This window comes from Ochotona curzoniae, unplaced genomic scaffold (assembly GCF_017591425.1).
Source record: "Ochotona curzoniae isolate NIBS_2020 unplaced genomic scaffold, NIBS_Ocur_1.0 contig_908, whole genome shotgun sequence".
In the NCBI taxonomy this organism is placed as follows: Eukaryota; Metazoa; Chordata; class Mammalia; order Lagomorpha; family Ochotonidae; genus Ochotona; species Ochotona curzoniae.
Window position 1 is genome coordinate 21,362,179 of NW_024466607.1, and position 23,005 is coordinate 21,385,183.

At 42.3% G+C, this 23,005-nt stretch overlaps 1 protein-coding gene across 1 annotated transcript in view; it reads left to right on the forward strand.

The window, feature by feature from the left end:
- Window positions 1–677: 677 nt before the first annotated feature.
- LOC121165995 (sarcolemma associated protein) overlaps window positions 678–23,005 on the forward strand; it is a 117,651-nt gene continuing 95,323 nt past the window's right edge. The window contains exon 1 of the mRNA XM_040995021.1: window positions 678–1,470. Within this exon, the coding sequence (XP_040850955.1) occupies window positions 1,273–1,470 (198 nt within the window). The 5' untranslated portion in view covers window positions 678–1,272. The remainder of the gene's footprint in view (window positions 1,471–23,005) is intronic.

A 23,005-nucleotide genomic window follows, 5' to 3' on the forward strand; every position in this document is an offset into this window, starting at 1 on the left:
GAGACCGCGGCGGCATCGGTGGCTGGGGAGGCAGGAGTCGTCGTGGCGTCCCGGCTCCGATCCCGGCAGTGAGCCTGCGGCGAGGTCGGCCGGGAGGTCGTGGGCAGCGGTGGAGGCTGGCTAAGGGGGCTGGCTGAGCGGGGCGAGGGCTGAGCCGGGCGGGCACCGGCGCCTGACGGCCGTTTGTTTTGATGTTTTTCCCCCCGCAGGTCGGAAAGTTTCCTGCCTCTTCGGGCACAGCCTGAGCCTTGCCCCGCTGGCCGCGACGAGTGGAGGCTGCGGCGGACTCAGCCCCGGGGCCTCCAGGCCTCTCCCTCAACCTCCGGGCCAGCCTCCCTCCCCCACCTCCCCGTCCGTCCGCTTAGAGCCGGGGCTGCCCGTCCCTGAGATGCGACCCTCGCGGGGACGCCCCTGAAAGGGAGTCGGCCCGTGTGCTGAGCAGCCCCCGCCGGGAGCCCGGGCGTCCAGGGGGCCAACTTCCCGCCGGCCTCGCTCCGGTCCGCACCGGCCTGCTTGCGGAGCGGGTCCCGCCCTGGTCGCGGAGACGCCCGCCAGGTGCCGGGGGACTCCGGCTTTGGCCGCTGCCTGCACCCACGCCTCGCGCGCGGGAGACCCCAGCCACCGCCGCCGGTTCATCCCGTGCAAGGGGCTTGGGGACCCCCGGGTGTGCACAGCAGGGGCGATGCGGACTGTCCCGCTGGCCGCCTAGAGCTCCTCGCTGGCCTCTGCTCGCGTCTCGTCGCCACCCAGGGCCCCTGCGGACGGGCGGCGGCTGCCCTTCGAGCCCCCTGAGGACCTTGCAGCCGACAGTCCCCGGACGGACCCCTTCGTTCATGCTGCAGTGCTGCACCGTTTCCGCCAGCGAGAGGGGACTGCGGTCGCGCGATCGCCAGCACTGCCCAGGAATCGCTGTCTGCCCCCCGAAGTGTCTTCCAGGAGTTGTGTTGGCCGAAGCTGCCCGATGTGTGAGCCTTTCCTTCCCAGGGAAGATGGACTGAGAGAGGCTGCTGCCAGCGGGGGACTGTATGCGATTGGGGCGCTGCTGGATGTGCAAGGAAGCGATGGGCCATCTTCCCACCCCAGTCGAGAGCTGCTGATGTGCCCTGGTTACTCTTAGACGATGCGCAGTTTGTTATAATTGGCAAAAAAAATTTTTGGGGGGGTGGGAAGGTGGGGCATAGGCAGGGGGAGTCTACGTTGGTGAAGGACAGTGCAGATCTGGAGGAACTCCTCGTTGTCCCTGGTAGGAGAGGCACCCCCAGGCTGTCCTCGATGCCGTCAGCTTTGGCCATCTTCACCTGCCGCCCGAACTCGCACCCGTTTCAGGAGCGTCATGTCTACCTGGACGAGCCCATCAAAATCGGCCGCTCGGTGGCCCGCTGCCGGCCGGCGCAGAATAATGCCACCTTTGACTGCAAAGTGCTATCAAGGAACCATGCTCTCGTCTGGTTCGATCACAAGACCGGCAAGGTAATGTCACCCACGTTGTCTTGGCGCCGCGTGTTTGCGTGTTCTACCTGCCTTGCCTTTGGCCCTCTCTCAGGAGGTGCTGTGATGCAGGATCCCAGGCTTTGCACCCTCCGAGAGAACACTGCGCAGAGCCTGGGAGGCAGCTCTGGTTCTGGGGGAAATGGCAGTGAGGTGGTTGAATGGAAAACAGAAGGTATTGTAACCAAATGCCTCAGAGGGCGATGGGCAGCCTGATAGTGCTGATCATTCCCAGTGAAACCACAAACCCTAATTTGGTGGGAGAAAACTAGATAGCCGGGCTTGGAGACTCGCTTTCAGGCTTTTTAGAAAGGTGGATTCAATGCGGGAAGCCAAGCAGGGCATCCATGGCCGATTTTTCAACAGGGTTCAGGTTATCTGGGGGGTTGGACTGTGAGTCGAGTTGAGATCAGGGCCTGTTCCAGTAAGGGCAGATGCTCGTGTGGAACTCATGCTGTTGAGAAGTTTTGCTAGGTGTTCACCCTGGAAGGAGTAATTGGCAGTCAGTTGAATAAAGCATGAGCATCTGTGGTTTTACATTTTCAGTCTTGTTTACAGGTGACAGTGGATAGCTGACATATATGTATTGCTTTTGGAAATTACTTCTTGGTGTCATCCCTTACAGAGATGACATTTTAGAAGTTAGTGTTAGGAAACTACACTTCTGTTAATTACCCCCTTCTCCAAAGGGGATACTTCTTTCGAGTATAACAATTTCAGCATTTTTCTGTTGATATCCCAACTGACTATACAGATCTGTGCTTCTGTATTAAGGAAATACTAAGCCCTTCAAGTTTTAAAAACTGTGTGTGAGGACTGTACTCAGAGAGCTCATCTTTGTGCTCCAGCCTCAGGTTTTAATTGAACTACTGAATTCGTTTCAACTTTAAGTTATGTAAGACTTAATAGGAATAGCTCACATTTCGCTGCCTGACTTTTTGCCCTTTTCTGAGATAAATGATTAAGTCTTCCTTAAAAGAACAATTTGAATTTTTTCAGGATTCAGTGCTTTGCAGCGAAGGAAAGCCGAGCCTCGCAAGGAGGAGCGAACAGTGCTGCTCCTGTAGCTACTGAATTAAGGAGTTATTATATAAATTATTTTCTAAGGAAAGGAGGGAAGGATTGCCCAAGTGCTGTGTGCTTGCATAATCCCCATAACCTACTCTGTGTGTGGGGCCAGAACTGGAAAGTGTGTTCATTTTTCTCTGTAATACCAGATGATACCAGGTGTCTATTTACCTATGGAGTAGACTTTTTTTTTGGTCCCTAGAAGCTGAAGTTTAGGTGCCTCAAAGACTGCACAAAATACACACACTCTTCTAAAACAGTCATTCATAGAATTCACCATTCTGGCCTTTGAATTTGCACATTGGTTCCAGCCACTGCTACCTTAACCACCTTTTACTTTCTTTGCTCGCTGTTCCCCTTCCTCCACTGCCTCAGCAACCAGTTGGGTTCTACATAGTTAGATAAGGGCTTGGCTCTGGTTTGCTCTCAGAATGTATGTGCATACGCCATCAATTCACTTATTTTCCTTCAGAACTCAAAGGAGACTCCTTTTTTTAAAAAAAAAAAAAAAAAACCTTTGAAAAGTAGTGTTTACATGAAAGGTGCTGTACTAATGGCTGTACTAATGTCCTCACAGTGGGCTGGTTTTGCAATGACTAAGAGTAGATCAATAGGGAATGTTTAGCTTGGAATTGGATGACATGTTAAAACTGTGAGTGGAACTTGTTACTTAGGAAGCCTTAGCTTTGAAGGGTAGATTGGGCTTATTTCTGCCATTCTGCCTCGCTCCCTCACTGTATTGGATAAAGTAAAACTCTGGATATGAGGCTATCCCTTTATTTTTTATGTGTTTATTTATTTGTAAGGACTTGTCCTTTTTTTTTTTTTTCAAGATTTATTTATTTATTTGAAAGACAGGGTCACAGAGAGTGAACATAGATAGAATGAGATGTTCCATCTGCTGGTTCACTTGATGGGTCGTGCTCAAGTCGGAGGCCAGGAACTCCATCTGGGTCCAAGTTTTTGGACCATCTTCCACTGCTTTTTTAGGTGCATTAGCAGGGAGTAGGATTGGAAGGGGAGCAACTAGGGCTTGAACTGGTGACCCTTTGGGGTGCCAACATTCCATACAGCAACCTAACCTGTGTCGTAGCACTGTCCCCTATTGACACTTTCTCATGCTAAATTCATGGAATATCTTATTTTACTTAAACCTGCAGGTTTGCCTCCAAGTGATGTCTTTCCCAGTCAGCCTCCCAAGCATTTAGCAGTTGAGTTATTGCCCTGCTTGAAAGCTGGCCCTTGAAGGCCAACTTCAAATTAAGTAACAGACAGTAGAATGTTTAATCATGTTGATTCAAAGTAGCACTGAACAAATAAAGCTACCTAGATGGTGGTTATATAGAAGGGATAGTGAATAGATTGTTACTTTTTAATTGCATGACCCTGTTTGATAGAAGGTTTTGGGGACTATTGACAGACTCGTGGTTGGCACAGTAGTTTACCACAGAGCCTTATTGTACTTCACTTAGTAGTAGTTGTCTACTTCCAGTCTTTTCTTTGAACTCACTGTGTGTTTTTTTTGAGTGTGTTTTTCTATCATAGTGATCTTTTTCTGTGAAAGTCCTTGTGGTGAGGAGGGAAGGAAGTAGCAAGAGCTAGATGTAATTATTCCTTCTTTCTAGGAACTAATGTACTGGGTAGTGAAGGTGGTTATACATTTGGAAAAGCTGATTCAGATAAGATGATTCGAGTTTAAAGGATATAAGGATACTGGTGTTTGAATTAGACTTTAAAATTGGGGCATATACATTGGCTTGAGTATTGAAAATGCAATAAAGCAAGCAAGCAGATAATTTTGAATGGGTTTAGCATTTTTCCAATGCCAAGAACACTGATTTTGTTGGATTGAGGAGATCTTTTGGAAAATGGTGGGCAACCATTTTTGTGACTTTTTATGTTTGTGCCCCCTCTGTGTAGTTGTCAGATCTGGAGGAGAATGACTGTGTGTATTTCCTGCTATTTTGTATATACAAGGTGTCAAGTAAATCAAGCTGAATAGGTAGTATGGTGCCAAGTTGTGCAGTGCCAAGCTGCAGACATGGACCCTTAGGTTATGGAGGGCCAAGGAGAGTTCTGAACAGAACGCTAATATAACAAAACCATTCTTTAAGAAAAAGTGGCATGACAATAGTGTATCCAGTGGCCTGGGGGAGGAAAAACGGCCAGCAGCTTAACTAACACTTGTGTATATTCTATGTAGCTTGCTTGCCCTGTTCTATATGCTCTCTATTTTAACATTTTTTTTTTTTTTTGAGGTAGGTGCTTATTTTTTTTTTCCACATCAACCTCTGAGGAAATTGAAACATGGAGAGGTTAGCTCCATGTTTAACTCCCCAAGTTCCTATAACTTAATAAATGGAAGAGCTGGAATTTGAACCTAGGTGTTTTGACTTTTACCTCTAGGAGCCATAAGCCCAATTTCATAACTACTGAGCTATTCCAAGGCATACTAGCAGCTTATATAGAATGTATATTTTTTTTATTTGAATGACTGAGTTACAAAGAGAGAGAGAGAGAGAAACCTTCCATCTGCTGGCTCGTTCCTCTAGAATGTATTTTTATAAGGGCATAGACTAGGTTGGCAGTAGGAATGAAAATGATCAAATGCCAGAAATTGAAAAAAGGTGACAGTGTTAATTGAATCGTCAGTGCTGGGACGGTGGCATTGCAACCTAATCTTCCAGCTGCAACATCAGCATCCCATATGGGTACTCATCCTGGCTGCTACTCTTCTGTTCTAGCTCCCTGTTAGTGGCCTGGGAAAGCCGCAGAGGACAGCCCAAGTCCTTGGGCCCTTGCGCGCACACGGGAGATTCAAAGGAGGCTCTTGGCCCTGGATCAGCTCAGCTGTAACCGTTGTGGCCCCGTGAGGAGTGGACCAGCGGATGGAGAATCTTTCTCTGTCTCTTCTATGCTCTGTGAATCTGCCTTTCAAATACAAAGAAATACACTTTTTTTTTAAAGATTTATTTTTATTATTTTTTTTATTGGAAAGGCGGATATACAGAGAGGAGAGACAGAGAGGAAGATCTTCCGTCCGATGATTCACTCCCCAAGTGAGTGCAATGGCCTATGCTATGCCAATCCGAATCCAGGAGCCTCTTCCGGGTCTCCCACGCGGGTGCAGGGTCCCAAAGCCTTGGGCCGTCCTCGACTGCTTTCCCGGGCCACAGGCAGGGAGCTGAATGGGAAGCGGGGCTACCGGGATAGAACCGGCGCCCATATGGGATCCCGGGCGTGCAAGGCGAGGACCTTAACCACTTGCGCCACCGCGCCGGGCCCCAAGAAATACACCTTTAAAAGAAAATAAATTGTCCCTTAGAACTAGAGCAAATGAAAAAATTCTGCATGAACTGCAGGTTTCGGATAGGACAGTTTCTTAGCTGCCATGTCCTTTGAAGTAGACCTTACAAGTTTTCAAAAAGGGCACGGTGTTAGGGAAAGGAATTTTGGATGGGAGGAACTTCAGCAAAGACATAGAAGCAGGAGTGATCTTGCATGTGTCGGGGACGTTGCAAGGAAATCATTACAGAGGAAGATTCGTCATAAAGACCGTTTTCATCTTCCTTCACCTCGAAAGGTGATTGGATCATTGCTTTAGCTCTTGGTTGGATGATGGATCATATATTCATTGGTTTTGTTTGTTTTTGTGTTAATTTTACTGGACACCTAATACCTAATTTTTAATTTTTTAAAATATTTTTTAAAGATTCATTTTATTTTCACTGTAAAGTCAGACACACAGAGAGGAGGAAAGACGGAGAAAAGATCTTCTGTCTGTTGTTCACTCTCCAAGTGGCTGCAACAGCCCAAGCTGCACTGATCTGAAGCCAGAAGCCAGGAACCTCTCCTGGGTCTTCCACATGGGTACAGGGTCCCAAGGTTTTGGGCTGTCCTCAGCTGCTTTCCCAGGGCACAAGCAGGGAGCTGGATGGGAAGTGGGGCCGTTGGGATTAGAACTGGCACCCATATGGGATTCTGGTGTGTGCACGGCAAGGACTTTTAGCCACTAGGCTACTGCACTGGACCCCTATTTTTTTCCCTCAATTTTTGTTTGTGCATTTATTTTAAATGGAAGAACTTTTTTTTTTTCTTTTGATATTTTACTTACCTATTTTCATTAGTGATCTTCTGCTTGCTAGTTCATTTCCTAAATGCCCCATCAGCCAAAGTTGGGCCAGGCCCACACCAGGACTCCAGTCCACCTCGTTGTTTGTGGGTAACAGGGACACTGTGCTGCCTCGTTGGCTGCCGTCAGCAGGAAGCTGGATTGGGAGTGTAGGACAGACCTCAAACCAGGAGTTGCAGTGCAAGATCTGGTCATGCTAAAGGAAAGCTTAGGCCTCTGCACCAAACACTTGCTGTTAATCATTTTGTTGCTGGAAGTATGAAGGTCACTAAGAGGTGCTAGTTTCTATGAGAGCATTGTTTATTTGATACATGCATTACTTAAGATATACTAATATGAACACATGTGGAAAGCCAATGTGTATATTCAGAAAATATGCTCATTTCCTTCCATGTTACTTTTCACAACAGTGGAAAATTGATGAAATATTTATTGTTTTAGTTTGTTAAAATTATGGGTAGGGCCTGGTGCAGTAGCCTAGTGGCTAAGTCCTCATCTTGGACGTGCTGGAATCCCATATTTTGTTTTCTGGTGGCCCTGCTTCCCATCCATCTCCCTGCCTTTGACCTAGGAAAGCAGTCGAGGATGACCCAAAGCCGTGGGACCCTGCACCTGTGTGGGAGGCCCGAAAGAGGCTCTGGGCTCCTAGCTTCGGATCAGTTCAGTTCTGGCCATTGCAGCCGCTTGGGGAGTGACTCAATGGTCGGAAGATCTTCCTCTCCGTCTCTCCTCCTCTCTGTATATCTGTCTTTCCAATAAAAATAAATAAATCTTTAAAAGAATATATGGATGTCTACTTATGACATTTTTCTTCCCTGCATAGCTATTTGACTAGTCCCTAGGTTAATTCACAACTTATTTTTTATCTATTTCTTTACTTCTTATAATTTTTAGACTCTTATTTAACAGTTTACAGTCTTGCAGGCATAGGGCTCCCCCCATTTCCTCCTCTTCCGCCTGTCCTGCTCCTCTCCCCATTGTCCCCTGAGATTTTACAGTGATATGGTCCTTGAGCTGTAGTCTGGACTCCACTGTTCAGCTCTGTGTATGTCCTGACACTGCAGGTGTAAGCAGTGGGGAGAGTCTAGTATTTTGTTGTCTGGGTGTATTTGACAGTGTTGCTGGGGGCCTACTTCTGTTCACGAGTGGAGATGCATACTGCCAGTCCTCTGGTTCCTGGTACTGTGCTTTCCATTACATGTCTCATTTGTGAGGTTACAAGTGTAATACTTATTTACCTTTGTTTCTTTTCGTTTTGTATTTTGGATTGAAAGTTACCTCATATCAGAGTGAATATATGGTATTTGTCCTTTTGGGATTGGCATAACGGTCTCCAGTTGGGACCACTTTTTTTTTTTTAATGGCTGAATAATATTCCTTCCAGCACAGTTTCTTAAGGCACAGTTAAAGGCAGAGAGACAAAGAGACAACGTGATCTTTCACCTGCTGGTTCACTCAGTAGATGGTTGCAACAGTCAAGGGTAATCCAGGCCAAGAGCTTCTTGCAGTTCTCCCTTGGGTGCAGGAGCCCAAGTGTTTTAATTTTCTGCCACTGCTTTCCCAGCAAATATTCAGGACGCTGCATCAGAATTGGAGCAGCCAGAGCTCAAACCAAGTCTCATATTGTATGCCAGTGTCACAAGCTGTGGCCTTGCCTGCCGTGCCACAATGCCAGCACCTAAATTCACATTTTATTATCTCAGACTTGTATTTGTTTTTCTTAGTGGCATTTGCATTAGAGCTTAGTATCTATTCTCTTTGGTAAACAGGGAGGGGAATAGCTGTTATTTAGAGTTTTACGTGAAAACATTGTGATACTTTTTTTTTTGAGATTGGTTCATGATTATGTCATAGTTGTTTGGATCAAGAAAATTGATCCCATTTATCAATTGCTGAAATGGCCTGAAACTTTTTTCCTCTTTTGGACCCATGCCTTCTGCTGGCACCGTGGACAGCTTACAGCCTTGCTTAAAAGTCTCAGTTATTGCTCCATTTATTTGTAGACTTAAAACTCTGTCTCTTGTTTCCTTTCCTTTGATCTCCGCTTTACCATTTTTGCCTTCATTCTTCCCAGACTCTTGGGTATTGACTGTGACGGTGCTCGCTGTTCCTAAAACAAGTGCCTTTTTTTTGCTGTTTTGTCTTCCAGAATGACCTCTACCCTTTATCCCTTGAGGCTCAGTTCCAATGTGAAACTTTCCCTGACTCCCAGTAATGGAAGAAGTAATTGCTGCTTCCTCTGTACTTTCATGGGCATTTGTGTGCAACTGCACTGTGGGACATAGACAGCAAAATAACTCTGATGCGAATGTACTCTTGCCCTACAACAAACCAACTCTTGGGAGCAGGGGAATAGGTACTCTGCAAATATTTCAGAGAATGAAATGTGGATGGCGGAGCGGTCTGTTTTTCTGCAAACCCTTGGAGGCTCAAAGCACAGATACTCATTCAAATTGGTTCTCAATTTGAGATCTTGGACTCAATTACAGATATGTAATCTTTGCACAAATCCCTACTTAACCATTTGCTACGGGCAAGACACCTTGCTCAGTGTTTTGGGATTGTAGGTGATCTTGTGTTTGGTGATATAACTTTTGAGTTATTATGTATATGTTCTGCAAAATAACACTTTTCTGTGAGATTATATAATGCTCACTGTGCTTTCTTCATATGATCAGTATAATGCTCTCGGGAGGCAAGTTCAATAGTTATAGTCTATGTCCTTTTTATTTAAAAAGAGTTTGATATTTAGAGATTATTTGCATCAAGTCATATAACTGAGGGAGTTAGAATCTAGGTTTTTTTCTCACCTGAACTAAAAGCCTACTAATAGACATTTAAAGATATATATTTGTTTTTATTTTTATTGGAAAGTCATATTTACAGATAGAAGGAGAGACAGAGAAAAAGATGAGCCAGGAGCTTCTGGGTCTCCTATGCGGGTGCAGGGTCCCAGGGCTCTGGGCCGTCCTCAACTGCTTTCCCAGGCCACAGGCAGGGAGCTGGGTGGGAAGTGGAACAGCTGGGATATGAGCCAATGCTGACATGGGATCTTGCTGCATGCAAGGTGAGGGTTTTAGCCACTAGGCCACTGTGCCAGGCCGGAGCTTATGTTTGTAAAAAACATAAACTTTTTAGTTGTGAATTTCATTTAAAAGGTTTGCAAAGTAAAAGGGAATATTACAGAATTACCAATGATCCAACAGTTTTAACTCCTAATATGTATCCAGCAGAAACATGTCTATGTAAAAACTTGTGTATGAATGCAACAGCATTATTTATAATATCCAAAAGGTAGAAATAGCCTGTCAAACAGTTGATGAGCGGATAGATAAAATATGTATAGATGGTAAAATGAAATATATTTGTGGTTAAAAAGAGAAGCAGTAAAGTACAGATACATCTAGCTTAGGTGAACCGTGAAAACACCATGCTCAGTGACAGAAGCCAGATACAAAAGGCTGCCTATTCAGGAATTCTGGGTGTATGAATATTTATAGGCAAATTCAGAGACAGGAAGTGGATTAGTGCTTGTTAGGAACTGGATAACAGGAAGTTTGGTAGTGATTCTTTTTTTTTTTAGATTTGGTTGTTTTTTGTTGGAGAGGTAGATTTACAGAGAAGGAAAGACAGAGAGAAATATCTTCCATCTGCTGGTTCACTCCCTAAATAAATGGCTGCAATGGGCAGAGTTGAATGGATGCAAAGCCAGAAGCTTCTTCCAGATCTCCCATGTAGTTGCATGGTCCCAAGGCTTTGGGCCATCTCCCACTGCTTTCCCAGGCCACAAGCAGGGAGCTGGATGGGAAGTGGGGCAGCACGGACAAGAACCAGCCCATATGGAATGCTGGCACTTGGCAGGCCGAGTTTTAACCAGTTGAGCCATCATGCTAGCCCCTTCATAGTTAATTTTATGTGTGTGTTTGGCAAGATTGTGGTCCCCAGTTCTTGGTCAAATATCAGCTTATGTGTTGACATGAATGTATATATTTTTAAATGTGATCAACTTTTATACCAGTAGTGGACTTTGAACAAAGTATATGTTCTATTTTGTGAGTGGGTGTTTCAGTCAAAGGCCTTAAAAGACAAGGCTGAGCTCTCTGCAGAAGGACACTCCCTCAGGGCCACTGAACAGCTTACCTTGGGTTTCCAGCCCGACTCAGGTGACGAACCTGTGCATATGTGTGCTCTTCATTCTGATGCTCTGGAACCCTGACACAGCGAGAATAACTGCGAAATGATGAAAATGGAAACTTGATTGGTGATGATTCTAGATCTCTGAATTATACACTGCAAATAAACAATTGTATTGGTATATGAATTACCTCTTGAACTGGTAAAATTGAAAGGTTAGGTGGAGTAATAGCTTAGTGAAAGTAAAGTGAGCTGTAGGAAATGAGTAGGATTAAAAGCATCTTTTCAAGTACAATTTAGTTTTTTTTTGTTTGTTTCTGCTTCATTACTATTAGTGTCCTACTCCCTTTTTTATTTTTAAGATTTATTTTATTTGAAAGAGTTATAGAGCAAGCAAGATAGAAGATTAGACAGGAAGAAAGAGATATTCCACCTGCTTGTTCACTCTCCAGTGGCCGCAGTGACCCAAGGTTGGGTCAGTCTGAAGCCATGAGCCAGGAGCTTCCTCTGGGTCTCCCATGTATGCAGGGGCACAAGGATCTGAACCGTCTTCCACCACTTTCCTAGGTATGTCAGCAAGAAGCTGTATTGAGAGTGGAAAAGCCAGGTCTGAAACCAGCATCCATATGGGATGCTTGCTTGCAACGCTGACGGTGGCTTTATCAGCTCCAGCGTCACATCACTGGCTCCAGTGTCTTATTCTTAGTTTGACTTTTGTTTTAGCAAATTTAACAGAGAGGAGAGTGAGTATGTTTCCAATTTTGAAATATTTGTTATATGCACAATTTTAGTATTATCAAAGTGTAGTGCCAACTTTACGGGAAAAGTGAGAAATGATTGGTAAGATAAAATTTAAAGTTCTGATCTGAGCTTGGGTGTGGTAAGATACTAATTTCACTTGCCAGTAAATGTGCGACACATATAGGCACATGGACAGTAAAATATTGGAACGTATGGTAGGAAGTGAGTTGTAGTTGGATTTAAAGTGAGGTCTTTATTTATTCTAGGTCTTTCACTAGTATTGTAGTATGCTGTGTTTGTGGTACATTCTAATGCTTGCTAAATATTCCTATAAAATATAATTACAATATAGATTAGATCAATGATACTAATATCTATGAATCGTTTCCAGGAATAAGGGAGGGATACAAGTACATGCTTTCCTTCAGAACTAGGGTCACAAAATATGGACAGAAAGAAGGTTTCCCAGAGAAAGTTGTTTTTAAGTGACAGGTTGAAGAGTGAATAGAGCTTTGCTTGCTGGATTAAAAGAGACCTAAGGTGAGCTGTTCAGTGTTCTGCAGTAGAAGGACCAAGGGAACAGCATGTGGTTAAGGTAAGAAAGCCTGAAAGACAGTGATATTCTTTGGGAAATTCAAACCCAGAAGTTAACCCAACTGAGGAGGGATAGTAGAATGTCTACCAAATGTGTTGGGTGACTGAGCAATGCTGCCAAAGTGGTTACATTGGATTACTTAGGTTGGAATTTTGGCTCCATTGCTTGCCAGATGGGTAACCTTGAGAATTCTGTTTCTGTTTTCCCCTTGTGTTAGAGAAGACTAGTAGTGAGATTCACCTCACAGGACTCTTGCAAAGAATTAATGAGGATTCTTGTAAAGTATTTAGCAGAATGCTTGGTCCAGGATACGTACTCAGTAACTTGTGACTGTAATAACTGCTCTTATTGTTTTAGTGGTGTGTTTGCCAGGTGATATCTGTACTTATTTTGGGAAGCGGTTTTTCATTGTTGAAAAAGTTTTCTTCCTTGAATGTAGGCCTTTAGGGTCTGTTATATGTAAGTTATTTAAAAAAAAAATTGTATGAAAAACCTTCAGAGAATGTGTTAAAGAGGTTGTCTTTTAATTAATATCTGTTATCTAACACTACCAAATTTGCATAGTTCTGCTGTTAAAAGTTGTAAAACTCAGTGGTATACTTGATTTTCCTTATGTAAAGATTTGAAATGGAAGAGTTGAATAAGGTAAAAGATAAAATAAGTTGAATAAAATAAAAGGTAAGATTCCAGTCGATCAGCAAACATGCAAAATGACCTGTAAGACTATCTCAGACAACATGTGACATCATGTCATTATTAAAATGTTGCTTCAGGGCCTGGCATGGCAGCCTAGTGGGTGGATCATTGCCTTGAAACTGCTAGGATCCCATATGGGTGCCAGTTCATGTCTTGGCTGTTCCACTTTCCATCCAGCTCCCTGTTTTTGGCCTGGGAGGGCAACAGAGGGTGGGCCAGGGCCTTGGGTCCATGTGGGAGACCCGGAAGAAGCTCCTGGCTCCTGGCTTCAGACCAGCTCAGCTCCAGCTATTTGCAGCCACTTGATAGGCCAGCAGATGGAAGATCTTTGTCTCTTCTCTCTGTAACTCTGAGTTTCCAATAAAAATAAATAAATTCTGTGTTCACGAATTTTATAGTTTAGATGGGAACTCAAGCTAACTTCTGTGAAGAACTAGGGAAAATTAAGTTTTCAATGGAATTAAGAGCACCATATGATCAAGTATGGAAGGCTTGTTAGAAACGGGGACTTGCATTAGACAATAACAATTTAAGGAAGAGATCAGTAAGTGTCTTTGGTATGTAAAGATGAAAGAAACAATTAGCAGGGCAGTGAGGAGATGACTAAGATTAGAAGAGTAGTTTATCAGCTGGAGTTTTAGTGAGAGCCCATAGACACTGTGGATGATGTAAGAAGAGCAGTACACTGAGAAGTCCTTGGATAGCTCACACAATTTCTGAAAAATCTGGAGACTGATGCTGCAGCTGCAGTCAAAATCATGCCACAGAAGTGGCCCGAGGTATTCCTTGGACACTGGGTACCTCCTTAGCTTTCAGTGCTTACACTGGACTTCAGATAATGCCTTTGGCACTGTTGTCTTTGCTGCCATTGGAAAATGGGTCTGGTCCTTCAGCTCTGGCACCAGAGTACTCCACCCACTATTACTGTGTTTGCTTGTGGCACTGATTCCAAATGTGGAGTCCCAGGCTGAGCCATGCTAGGTGGCATATCTATAATGTATTTTCAAAGAAACCTAAAACAGGTGGCATTTCAACTTGTGATAGGAAGGGATCTTTGCCTCCATGAAGTTGCTGAACTACCCAGTCATGGCCCAGTGTTCAGAGTCTAGGAAAATGATCATTGTCCCTGCCAAGCAGATTCTGTGTTGGAGGGCCCTACATACTGGATCAGCTGTAGTAGGTTGGTTTCTGTTTGGAGGTACTGGGTTGGGCAGTAGGGCAGAAACCTTAAGGAAACTAAGGCATAAAATAGAGGGTTAAAAATCTTGGAATTGGAGCTGTAGGGAGACCATGCTTTCCCTTAATCCATGTGAATGACCCTAATAACTAAACTTGCATGTATTATGATAGATTGTGAACTATCCTTCTGCTTTAGCCTGTTGGCTTTGGGTTAGAAGGATTGCAAAATGATGAAGATTAGATTCATGGTGAGTGCAAAAGATTTTTTTTTAAAGACTTATTTTTATTGAAAAATCAGATATATAGAGAGGAGGAGAGACAGAGAGGAAGGTTGTCTGTCTTTTGAATCACTTCCCAAGCAGCTACAGTGGTCAGTGCTGTGCCGATCTGAAGCTATCAGCCAGGAGCCTCTTGCAGGTCTCCCATGTGGGTACAGAGTCCCAAGGCTTTGGGCCATCCTTGATTGCTTTTCCAGGCCACAAGCAGGGAGCTGGATGGGAAGCAGGTCAGCCGGAGTTAGAACTGGCACCCATATGGGATCTTGGCCTGTGCTAGGCAAGAACTTCAGCTGCAAGGCTACTGTGCCTGGCCCGAGTGTGAAAGATTTGAAGACTCCAGAGTATTTTCTTATTTTCAGCATTGTTTTTAATCTTGTATTAATGGATTGCAGTTGTATTAATGGATTGCAGTTGCATGTATTGTTTTAAATTATACTGTTTTTATCAATTTAAAATTCTGCAATAATTTGTTTAAATCCCTTTTCTGATAGAGTCAGTATAGATTTTAATGCTCTGAAAGTAACATGTAAGGAAATAAAAGGATTATGATGAAGAAAATATTGCATGATTGTCAATATCAGAGGTATATATTAAGTAATAGGAACTGCTTCAGAATTTCAGTATGAAATAGATTTTGAAATGCAAAATTTGGGAGTAGTAATTTTGCTTTTTAAAATTAATACCCTGAAGTTGAAGTTTGTGTACATTATCAGTTATGTGTAGGCAGTTCTCAGTAAGCATCAAGTAAGTATATTGGTGTTTTGCTTGGTTCTAGTAGTTATTTCACTTCCTCTCTTCCCAGTAATCTGACTTGATAACTGTATCAAAATCTTATATTTCAGCTGAAGTTGTTTTTAAAGCTGATGTAATAATAAGTAAACTATTGAATGTGTGAGAAAGTGATTAAAAATTATTTTCAAACATTAGGTGATAGTATTATTATGAAAATTAATCATTGCCTATTCCTTTGTTAGTCTTCCTTTACTAGTTTTCTTTATTACTGTTTTGATATCATAGCAGAATGGAGACTTAAGTGTACTAAGAAAATTACAGACTTAAATAACAATTATTTTCTGAAGTAACTGCCTTGTTGTAGGCCTACTTGTTAGCTATTATATTTTGTGTTTCATAATTTTTTAAAAATTTTATTTTTTAATAATGATTACATGGTTGATGAGGGTGGGAAGGATCAAGGTTTAGGGAAAATTGGGTGAACACATTGCTTCCAAATTTGCTATTTCTTCTTGTTCCTGGGGGAAGGGGAGAGGCAAAGGGGAAAAGCACTTACAACTTTCCACACATCCCAGTAACCAGGGATGAGGAACCACCACCTTACAACAACCCAGAGTCTCAATGTGTACACACCCCAGGGGTTCTGTCCAAGGGGTTTGGATAGTTCTAAATGGTGCTGTTTTCACTGATCCAAGGATGAGCCCACCCTCCCAGTGTCTCTCTCTGCCTCTCTGTAAGCCTATCTTTCAAAAAAAAAATCTTTATAAAGGTTATACTTCGAAGTATGAGAACTAGAAGATTAACACTGTTATACTTCTTAGAGATTCTCCTGTGAATAACTGACATGTAACATTGAGTTTTGAGATTTAATGTTTTCCCCTTTTCATATCTCCATAAACTGTCTTGTTGGTTCGTCTGCTTTGTCGTAGACTGAATCTGCATCAACACTGTTTTCAAATAAAATAGTTAAACATTAACATCAAACATCAGAGTATTTATCATAGGGATAACATTAGTTACACACTTGCTTGTTGAATATCTCTCTATTGATCATCTATTATGTGACATGTGTGCCAGCTGACAGGGATGCAAGAGTGAAAAGATCTAATTACTACTTTTAGGGATACTGCATAGGTGGACATGGCTATAGGTTAATTACAGTGCAGTGAAATAATGGTTATAAATGGCACTGTTCAGGTGAACTGCAATTGAAATGTTGATGATGGAATGACTAATGATAAAACAACAAAGAAGGAACTACTGGAATTGCTTTTCTAGCATGTTAAGCTGCTGCCTAAAATGCCAGCATTCCAAGTTGGTGCCAGTTCGAGTCTCTACTGTTCCACTTCTAACCTAACTCCCTGGGAATATGCATGGAAAAGTAATTGTGGATGGCTCAAGTGTTTGGGCCCCTACACCGGTGTAGGAGACCTGGATGGAGTTCCTGGCTCCTGACATTAGCTTGGCCCAACCCAGCCTGTTGTGGACATTCAGGGAGTGATGCAGCCAATGGAATATTTCAAACTGTTTCTCTCTGTGTGTAACTGCCTTTCAAATAAATGAATCCAACCTAAAAGAAGAAATTGCTTTTCCAGAGGTGATATCTGAAAGAGGTCTTGAAAAGGGAAGCTGGATTTTGGGGAAACATTTTCTAGGCAGCACTAGTACATCTCTTAACTCATTGACATAGAGTAAAAATAGGTGATATGCTTGAGAAACTGAGTGATGTTGTGTGGTATTATTTAGGAGGAAGGACAGGAGATGAACAGAAAACGTAGGGGAAGTCATGTCTTCAAGCCGTGCTGCTTTTCCTTTAAGATCAAGTGGTGAGGACTTCCAAAAGTTTTGAAGTACAGGCGATTCTCAACAGAAGAGATATTTTGACTTTACAGTGCTACAAAAGCCATGTACTTAAAACAGAAACCATGCAAAACTGACACAGTTGTGTAGCAGGCTAGGTCTCTAACTGTGGCATTGGCATCCTGTATTGGTGTTGATTCGAATCCAATGTTCCACTTTCAATCCAGCTCCAGGCTAAGGACCTGGGAAAGCAATGTAGGATGGCCCAAGGCCTTGGGCCTCTGCACCCGCATGGGAGACCTGGAAGAAGCTCCTGGCTTCTGGCTTCAGACAAGCACAGTTCTGGCTGTTGGGGACATTGGGGGCAGGGTGAGGCAGTGAACTAGCACGTTGAAAAATCTCTGTTAAATCTTAAAAGAAAAAAAAAGGGACCATACTTTGGACTTCGGCTTTGGATATGGTGTTACAGGTTGTGCAGTGCTAGTGAGCTGCTGTAGGTCCTAATGTACACGAGGGGTTACAGTGATACTCCAGTGTGTTGTGTCAGTAAGATCTGAGATTTGGGAAACTGTGTATATTTTCAGCTTAATAGTATTTTTAGCTTAACAGTGATCTTATCAGGATGTACCCTGTTGTAAATTGAGGAGTGTTACTAATAGAATCATATAGTGAGATCTTTGTTTTTAGAACAGATGTCTTGATAGTAATGTGGAAGGCTTTGGCAGTGTGTCTAGAGAGGCAAGGAAATGCAGTAGAGTGAGTGATATAGTAAAAAGGAGAGTTAAAAATAAATTCTGGGAGTGCAATCAAATCATCTATGTAGAGAGAGAGAGATTTAAGTTATTAGTCCATGTAGTTGAAGCTTATAGGAAGTACATTCCCAGGGAAATTAGATTTCCGGAAAAATAAAAGCTAGGGAAGAACTCCAGAGATGAACAACATTTAAACAGCAGACAGGGAAAAATAAAACAGACTTGGAAAAACAGCCAGGGAAGTAAAATGACCAGGAAAGATGGAATTTGTGACCTATAAGGTAGGGAAGAGGTTGGCTATTTTTTTTTTTTTTAAGATTTATTTATTTTCATTGGAAAGGCAAATATACAGAGAGGTAGAGAGACAGAGAGGAAGATTTTCGGTTTGCTAAGCTGAGCCAATTTGAAGCCAGGAGCTTCTTTTGGGTCTCCCATGCGGGTGCAGGGTCTCAAAGCCTTGGGCCGTCCTCCACTGCTTTCCCAGGCCACAAGCAGGGAGCTGGATGGGAAGTGGGCTGTCAGGATTAGAAACAGTGCTCATATGGGATCCTGGTTGGGTGCAAGGTGAGGACATTAGCAACTAGGTTAACTTGTCAGCCCGGAAGAGTTTTTGAAAAGGGCATTGTTAATAGCATGACCTGTCACTTTGAGGGCTGAAAGTCAGACTTGAGATAAGAGTGTCTGTCTCTTCCTTGACTTGAAGGCTGTTTAATAGAAGGACAGTGAAAGTGAAGAATTCTAAGTTAGTGCTTGATTGAAAGGATACATGTAGTTAAGTATTTCCGTATGAAAAGTATGTGTTTGCACATCTGAATGATAACATTTCCCTCCCCCTCCCCCCCAATTTTAATACTTCCAAGGAGTCAGTGCAGGGAAATACGGTGAGAAAAGCTATACAGGGACAGGCATTTGATGCAACCACTAGGTCCCCACTTCTGATACCCTGTATCCCATACCAGAGTACCTAATTCAAGTTCCAGATGCTCCACCTCCAGTCCAGCTTTCTCTTGATAATGTACCCTGGGAAGCAACAGGTGATGGTTTAAGTTCTTGGGTCCCTACTACCTGTGTGGGACACCCAAATGAAGTTCCTGGTTCCTTATTTTAGCCTGGCCAGGCCTTGGCTATTATAGGCATTTGGGGAGTGGATCAGTAGATGGTAGATATTTCTGCCTTTCAAAAAAATGAAAATAATTATTTTATAAAATAGTTTTAAAAGAAAAGGTATATAGATCAGTTACCACTCAGATGAATTCTCAGTAGTTTGCAACAGGTAAGGGCCTAATACTTGGGTTTCTGCCACTCACGCTGGGAGTTCCAGGCTGCTGGTTTGGCCTGGTTAGCCTGGGCTGATGCAAGTGTTTAGAACATGAACCAGTAGGTGGGAAATCTCTGTCTCTGTATTTCAAATATATTGAAAATAAGTAAATAAAGAGTTTAATAAAGAATTATATGAGGGGTGTGTGTGTGTGTGTGTATGTGTGTGTGTACATGACCTGGATATATTTGGCCCTTACTGTGTCCAAAATATGTGAATGAGAGGCTTTCTAATTACTGCTTATAATGGAGATAACTGGTTGTTTCTTTTACATTTGACCAAAATTTGAATTTTTACCATAAATCTCAAAGTGAAATATTTTAGTGTCTGTTGAGACATTTGTTTGAATAAAACTTTAAAAGAAGAGTTACAGAAACTTAACCAAGAAATTTGAAACTGGGTTCTGTGATATCCAAAGTCCTAAATAACTTTATACAAAAAAAATTCACAGAGCAGAGTGGCTAAATCTCTGAAGTCAGCAGCCAGAAGCTTCTTTTAGGTCTCGCATGCGGGTGCAGGGTCCCAAGGCCTTGGGCCGTCCCCCACTGCTTTCCAAGGCCCAATCAGGGAGCTGAATGGGAACTACAACAGCCAAGCCAGGACATGAACTGGAGCCCATATGGGATTCCAGGTATGTAAGGCAAGGATTTTAGCCACTGAGCCATCGCTCCAGGGCCCGATTTTATATTATTTTTGTCATTTATTTTCTGATTATATAATTTCCAAATAGTTTTCCAGTTTTGCATCTTGTTTCGACCTTTTGGCTACTCACAATAGGGTACTTTCAACATTAAAAAATCAGTGCAAATGAAGATAAAAAGCAATTATTAATTAAACCTGTAAGACAAGTAATGAGCGAGGTAATATAAATTAATTTTAATTAGAAATATTAAAGGTGAACTCTAAAGTTAATGAAAAGCATGATTAAATTGTTTTGTAGCAGAGGGGTCAAACAAAATACCTTTCATTTTAGTGAACTGTATCTAAGAAATAAGGATAGTCAAGATTTTCAACACATTTGATGATTTGTAGGATTTAAAACTTCATTTTGAGCCAGGAGTTAAGGGAAGAATTAAACTATGAAACTGCATTTTTATGGATGTTGGCTCAGTGTAAGTTTTAAGAAAGCAGCAGTCTTATATGTAAAAAAACAAAAAAAATACAAAGTTTCTCGTGTTTTTTTTTAGCATAGAAGGTGGTTCTGAGCCTTGGTACTGTTTTCTTGCACAATTTTTTGTATTGTAAACCATCTGTGTCAAAACCCAGAACCTGCATTGTCACTTCCTTGTTGTAAATCCTGCTCTGCTGCTAAGATAACATGCCAGAAACAAGACTGAGTTTCTCAGGGTCTTGAGAAAGTTTGCGAATGAAAATAAAAGTTAAGGTACGAATAACTTTCTTAGTTTTAACTATTCTTTTAAAGCTTGTTTCTGTATTTTCAGTGTAATTTTTAAAAGCCTATCAAATGAACTTTTCAGTCAACAGAAACCTCCCAGAATTGCTTAAATTTTTTTTGGCACAGCATCCAAATTGTCTCAGATGAAGTACTCCCAAATTTTAATTTTAATAAATAGACATCTTTTATTTGAGTATTTGAATCATTTTACATCTTTTACTAAGTTGATCTATATAAGAGACCCCATTTTGATTGGTATTCTGATTTAAATTAAGTGTTTAAGAGGTACTTCTAAAACACTATTTAAAAGATGTTGTAATGGCCTTTTTACCTTTTATTGTGTCCAAAGGGAATTTTTGAACTTGAGGTAGTTTTAATTGCTTGTCTGTTGCCAGCAAGTATGCTGCTTAAGAAGAAAAGTTACAGTGAAGTAGAGTTGTAACATTTATCATGTAGTGGTCTGAATTAAAGAAAAGCGTATAAGTATACTGATTAAATATTTAAATATAACCTTTTAAATGATACTTTTATAAAAACGATCTTGTTTTGATGGTCTTGATTTTACTATTTATACTACTCATATTTGTATTCATGCTTTAAAAAGTTAGATTAATGTCTTTTTCGTCTGTATGTAAACGTATGAACAAATTTACTAAATCAGCAGTTTAGAAATGATTACCTTTTTTTATAGCATGTGTCATGTTATAGCTTTTTTTCTTATCTCGTAGTCTGAATTCATGTTTTGAAAAATAATGTATTTAATTAGGCAGACACACACAGGCAGCTGAGCTGAAGCCAGGAACCCAGAGCTCAGATCAGGTCTTCCTCGTGGGTGCCAGGGAGCCAGTCACCTGAGATGTCACTTGCTGCTTTCCAGAATGTGCTTGAGTAGGGAGCTGGGAGTGAAGCGGTGCTGGGATTTGAACCTAGGGACTCTGATATGGAATGTCAGTGTCCAAAGAGTCATTTTTATTGCTACATGAAACTCCTACTCCTTGAATTTCCCCACCCCCTTTTTTAAAGATGTAGTTTTATTAGAAAGGTAGGTTTACAAAGAAGAGACAGAGAGAAAGATCTGTCTGCTGATTCTTTTCCCAAGTGGCCACAGTGGTCGCAGCTGAGCTGAAGTAATCTGAAACCAAGAGACTGGAGCTTCTTCTGGGTCTCCCTTGTGAGTAGAAGGTCTCAAGGCTTTGGGTCATCCTCTATTGCTTTCCAAACGGAAAGCTGGATGGGAAGTAGGGCAGCAAGGACATGAACTGGTGCCCGTATGGGATCCTGAAGGTGTAAGGCAAGGATTTAGCTACTGAGCCATTATGCTGGGCTCATTGGCACCAGTTTGAGTCCAGGATGCTCTAGTTCTAATCCAGTTCCCTATTTATGTGCAGTAGGAAAAAGGAGAAGATGGTCCTAGTGCCTGGGTCCTTGCCACCTATTTGGGAAACCTGGAAGAAGCTTCTGGCTTTGGAGCAGCTCAGTTCCAGCTTTGCGGCCAGCTGGGGAGTGAACCAACAGATGAAAGTTCTTTCTGTCTCTTCTCTCTGCAAATCTGCCTTTCCAAATAAAATAAATGAATCTTTAAAAAAAAATTGCAACACCCATATGGGACATTGGCACTACAAGCAGCCCCTGATTTTATCTTCTGTATTGTGTGTCCCATTAAATTATTGTTGGAGAATTTTTTTTTCTGTCAAGTGTCATTTGGATATTTATAATGTCATTTGTGGGCCATAAAAATTATCAGCTTAGAAATTAGCCTGCTATGTAGTTATTGAATTTAGAGCCCTGCCTGCGGTTGTCCTGGTAGGGCTCTAATCTACCAGATGACTTCACAAGGCTCCTCTGGCCCATAGACCAGATGTTCCCCACCCCTACAAAGTGAGCAGGGTGAATTCTAAGTGTACAGCATGTAGTTACTTGTATCATTTACATTGTAAATTTTTTAAAAGATTTATTTATTTCTATTGGAAAGGCAGATTTACAGAAAGAAGGAGAGATAGAAAGATCTTCCATCTGCTGGATCACTACCCAAGTGGCCGCACTGGCCAGAGCTGATATGATCCGAAGCCAGGAACCAGGAACTTCTTCTAAGTACCCCTCACGATTGCATGGGCCATCTTCTACTGCTTTCCCAGGCCACAAGCAGGGAGCTGGATGAAAGTTGAGTAGTCCAGACACGAACTGGTACCCATGTGGGATCCTGACACATGTAAGGTGAGGATTTTAGCCACTGAGCCATCATGTTGGGGCCCTGAATTGTGAACACCTAAGAAGAATATGGACTAATTTATATTTGTCATTCTACTGATATTATAAGAAATTTATTCATATGTTCATGATTTTATATGATTTATTTTATTGATTTGAAAGGTCACATTACAGATTGAGAGAAAGAGAGAGGTCTTCCATCCTCTTGTTTACTCCCTAAAAGGCCACGATAGTCAGGGCTGGGCCACACTGAATCCAGGAGTCAGGAGATTTTTCTAGGTCTCCCGCATGGATGCCGGGGCCCGGATACTTGGGCCTGCTTCCCTGGTGCATTAGCAGAGAGCTGGATCAGAAGTGGAGCAACTGGTACTCATCAGTACCCTTATGGGATGCCGACACTGCAGGTGACAGCTTTACATGCCATGCCCCGTGTCTGGCTCCATCTTTTCTTATCTTTACTGACCATTTGTATTTTTTTGGGAAGAGGG